Genomic DNA, 3934 nt, shown 5'->3' with positions numbered 1-3934 from the left:
CCTTGGTGTAAAAAGAAAATTTTAAAAGGAAAGTTACATATACTCAAATTACAAATAAGTTTTAAATTATAGGTGGTTTACAATATTTCTACAAATTCTATTGTACAATATGGTGACATATTATGAACAGTTTCCTGTGCTGTAAAATAGGGTCCCATTCCCATATATCCCAAGTGTAACAATTTGTACCCACCAACCACATCCTCCCTGCCCATCTTGTATAACCATAATTCCTGCCTCAACAGACAATGAATGTAGAGATGACTGGGGATAACCAATCCTTGACAGTAGAGTTTGTGCTCACAGGATTTGCAGATCACCCAGAATTGAGAACCATTCTGTTTCTCGTGTTCCTTGCAATCTATCTGATCACCATGGTGGGAAACCTTGGTCTGGTGGCATTGATATGTACAGAGCGTCATCTTCAAACCCCAATGTACATCTTTCTGGGCAACCTCGCTCTGATGGATTCCTGTTGTTCCTGTGCCGTCACCCCAAAGATGCTAGAGAATTTCTTTTCTAAGGACAGAATCATTTCCCTCTACGAATGCATGGCACAGTGGTATTTCCTCTGCCTAGCTGAAACTGCAGACTGTTTTCTCTTGGCAGCAATGGCCTTTGATCGCTATGTGGCCATCTGCAACCCACTGATGTACCACACCACGATGTCAAATAAACTCTGCATTAAGATGACCACAGGAGCCTTCATAGCTGGTAACCTGCACTCCATGATTCATGTTGGATTTCTGTTTAGGTTAACTTTCTGTAGGTCTCATCAAATCAACCACTTCTTTTGTGATATTCTTCCATTATGCAGACTCTCCTGTGTTGACCCTTATTTCAATGAATTGATGATATTTATCTTTTCTGGGTCGATTCAAACCTTGACTATTACAATAGTTATAATCTCATACCTTTTCATCCTCTTCACAATTTTCACAATGAAATCCAACAAGGGAAGAGGCAAAGCCTTATCTACTTGTGCGTCCCACTTTCTCTCTGTCTCAATCTTCTATGGATCTCTTCTCTTCGTGTACATTCGACCAAATTCAGTTAACGAAGAAGACAAAGATTTACCCCTTGCTATTTTTTATACTCTAGTTATTCCCTTAGTAAATCCTTTCATTTACAGTCTGAGAAATAAAGAAATAATCAATGTCACGAAAAAAATGATTAAGATGTCATAACATTCGGAAACAGATATCCCAGGTGAAATGTTTTTATATAAATACACAATGATTTTTATTTTTCCATTATATCCAGTTTACAACGTTTTGTCAATTGTCTGCTGTAGAGCATGGTGACCCAGTTACACATATATGTATACATTCTTTTTTCTCACATAATCATGCTCCATCATGAGTGCCTAGACATACTTCCCAATGCTAGACACCTGATTTTAATTTGATAAAACTTTATTTTCCAAGTTAAAGAATACTGACAATGTAGAAAATGGCCAATTTTTATAAAATGTTGTATTACTAAAACATGATAGTCTATAACTCAAATACATCATTTCAGCTGGAGAGATTTTGACAGAATGTATTCCAAAATTAAATTTACTAGGTTCCATCAGGGGTGAAGTAAAAATTACTGCTGGAGTTCCCATCATGCCTCAATTGTTAATGAACCTGACTGGTATCCATGAGGCTGTGGGTTCAATCCCTGGCCTTGCTGAGTGAGTTAAGGATCTGGCATTGCTGTGAGCTGTGGTGTAGGCTGCAGACATGGATCGGATTCCACATTGCTGTGGCTGTGATAGAGGCCGGCGTCTGTACCTCTGATTAGAACTCTAGCCTGGGAACCTCCATATGCTGTGGCATGGGCCTAAAAAGACAAAAATCACTCCTGAGTCACAAACTGTGTCAAGATGTATTCAGTTACAGCAGTAGCTATTAGTTTCAGAGTATGAGTTGTAATTTTCAACAAATTGAACAAATGCTTTGAATAGAATTCACTACATAGGAGATTACCTCCATTTAATACTATTGGCCATATTCTGGAATCTCAAAGCATAATCATAAAAACTCAGCTATTCCAAGTTCTTAAATTAATATCTTCTTAAACAACAGTGTGTGACAGGGTATGCTCTATGTTTAAATTTGATTCTCATATTTGAGTTTGTTCAAGAGATTGCATTTGACTATGAAATCAAGCAGAGCATGCATTCTCTAATCAGGCATGTTTTCCTATTTACATTAGCCCATTTTCTCTCAAGTTCTCCTAAAGAGAATATGTGAATACATTAGTGATTTATCAATCTGCGATTGAAAATGATGCTATTTGTACAGATATCTGAATGCATGTTAAATTTTCATGGAGTTTGAGTCATTGTCCATTATGTCTGACACTATAATTTATGAACATAGCTATTTTTTAAAAGACTTTTTTTTTCCCTGTGATAGTATTACATGCATATCTTGTCATTGGGAATACCATGAACCTGGATTGAGTCCAATGTAAAGTATTGACACATGCATAGGATTAACAAAGAGCTGGTGGTGCTGTTCAAGCATTAATGAGGTAGAAAATAGCAAAAATTGAAAGAGCTAAACAAAACATATGTATTGATCCTCACATGTGCAAATGTGAAAGAAGAAAAAAGTTCATTCACTGAGAACCTACTGTCTGCCTGTAACTAAGCTAAACATTTTAAACACTAAACCTATCAAGTAGTTAGAAATTACTTTTCATGATTTGCCTTAGAAAAATCTCATACTTTGAAATATTTTGGAGTTTGGCCAAGCTCATCCAGGTCACTGGAGTGAGCTAGAATTTGAATCGGTATTGCATTTTCCCCCACATGCCTAGGCGTTCAAAAAGTGGAGATCTTTGTCACATGGGACATTTAGTTCTTGAGTAGCATTAGAAGAAATTGTGCCTTTGACATGGGAAAAAGTTTAAGATTTGGAGAAAAACAGGAATGGGTATGGCCAGAATCAATGGGTATGGAAATGAGTGTGGCACTGGGAATGGGGATCAGGGAGGTGAACTGTGGGACAGAGTCAGAGAGCTGACAAAAGTATTGGTGAGAGCTGGTGGTGAATGTGAGAGGAAAAAAAACCAGAAGAGGATCAGATTATTGAGAATCTTAAGGGCTGCCCTAAGAAATCTGAATCTAGCTTAGAAGCATCAAACATTAGCATCTTTCTGGAGCAGAGTAATACGAGTGTACACTTTAGGAACCTGATCTTGCAGTTGATTGTAAAGAGACCTGAAGCAAGGAGAGCAACTTCAGTCATTCATACATTAGATGAAGAGACCTGAAACTCTAAAAGGAGAGAATATACTACATAGCAAATTGAACCTGTTAGATAATATACTGAAGACCTATCTTCTTTTCATATCAAACATGTCATAAATGTTTTGATATCATCAGTACTTAATATGAAGACTGACATATTTGGCCATTCAATAAACCTTCCTTTTCAAAATTGTTTTCATTTTCTAAAGTTTTATTGAAGCATAGTTCCAATACTGTATTGTGGTAATTTCTGCTATACAAGAATACAACTCAGTTATACATGTAAACACATCCTCAATAATTTTTAATATAATTATAAAAGTAAAAGGGCAACATGCTTGTTGTTTTTAGTTTGAAATGAATAAATGAATAATCATGTTTTACTTTCTTGGTTCTCATTTCTAATATTGTAAATACTGATAGAGATAATTCACATAAACGAAGCTCTTTAGCTTCCTAATACATTTTATGGGCTAAAAGGAATATAGATAAAAAGCTGTTTGAGAAGCTCTGAATTATCTGGATGTTGTACATCCAGTATTATCTTCTAATTTAGCAGCTATTTTTAGCTTTTAGACTCACATGCCTTGATTTTGTTTCCATTTTCTAAGGGCACCACAATTTTAGCTGTATGCCTCTACTGTTTTCATCCCCATCCTTGGCAACATCTAATTCCAGAGGTCTGTTAAG

At 36.2% G+C, this 3934-nt stretch overlaps 1 protein-coding gene across 1 annotated transcript; it reads left to right on the top strand.

Annotated features, from left to right (window-relative positions):
* The first annotated feature begins 260 nt into the window (after window positions 1-260).
* LOC146397780 (olfactory receptor 5K1-like) lies at window positions 261-1187 on the top strand. The gene has a single exon (XM_084987440.1). The coding sequence runs from the start codon at window positions 261-263 to the stop codon at window positions 1185-1187; it is 927 nt and encodes a 308-aa protein (XP_084843566.1).
* Window positions 1188-3934: the final 2747 nt, after the last annotated feature.

Source organism: Sus scrofa, chromosome 13 (assembly GCF_054392235.1).
Source record: "Sus scrofa isolate SSC_HxYL_T2T_F1_AM1 chromosome 13, Sscrofa_HxYL_maternal_Yorkshire_Landrace_v2.0, whole genome shotgun sequence".
NCBI classification, from domain to species: Eukaryota; Metazoa; Chordata; class Mammalia; order Artiodactyla; family Suidae; genus Sus; species Sus scrofa.
Note: the sequence above shows the minus strand (reverse complement) of the source record. Positions and strands in the feature narration are given on the sequence as shown.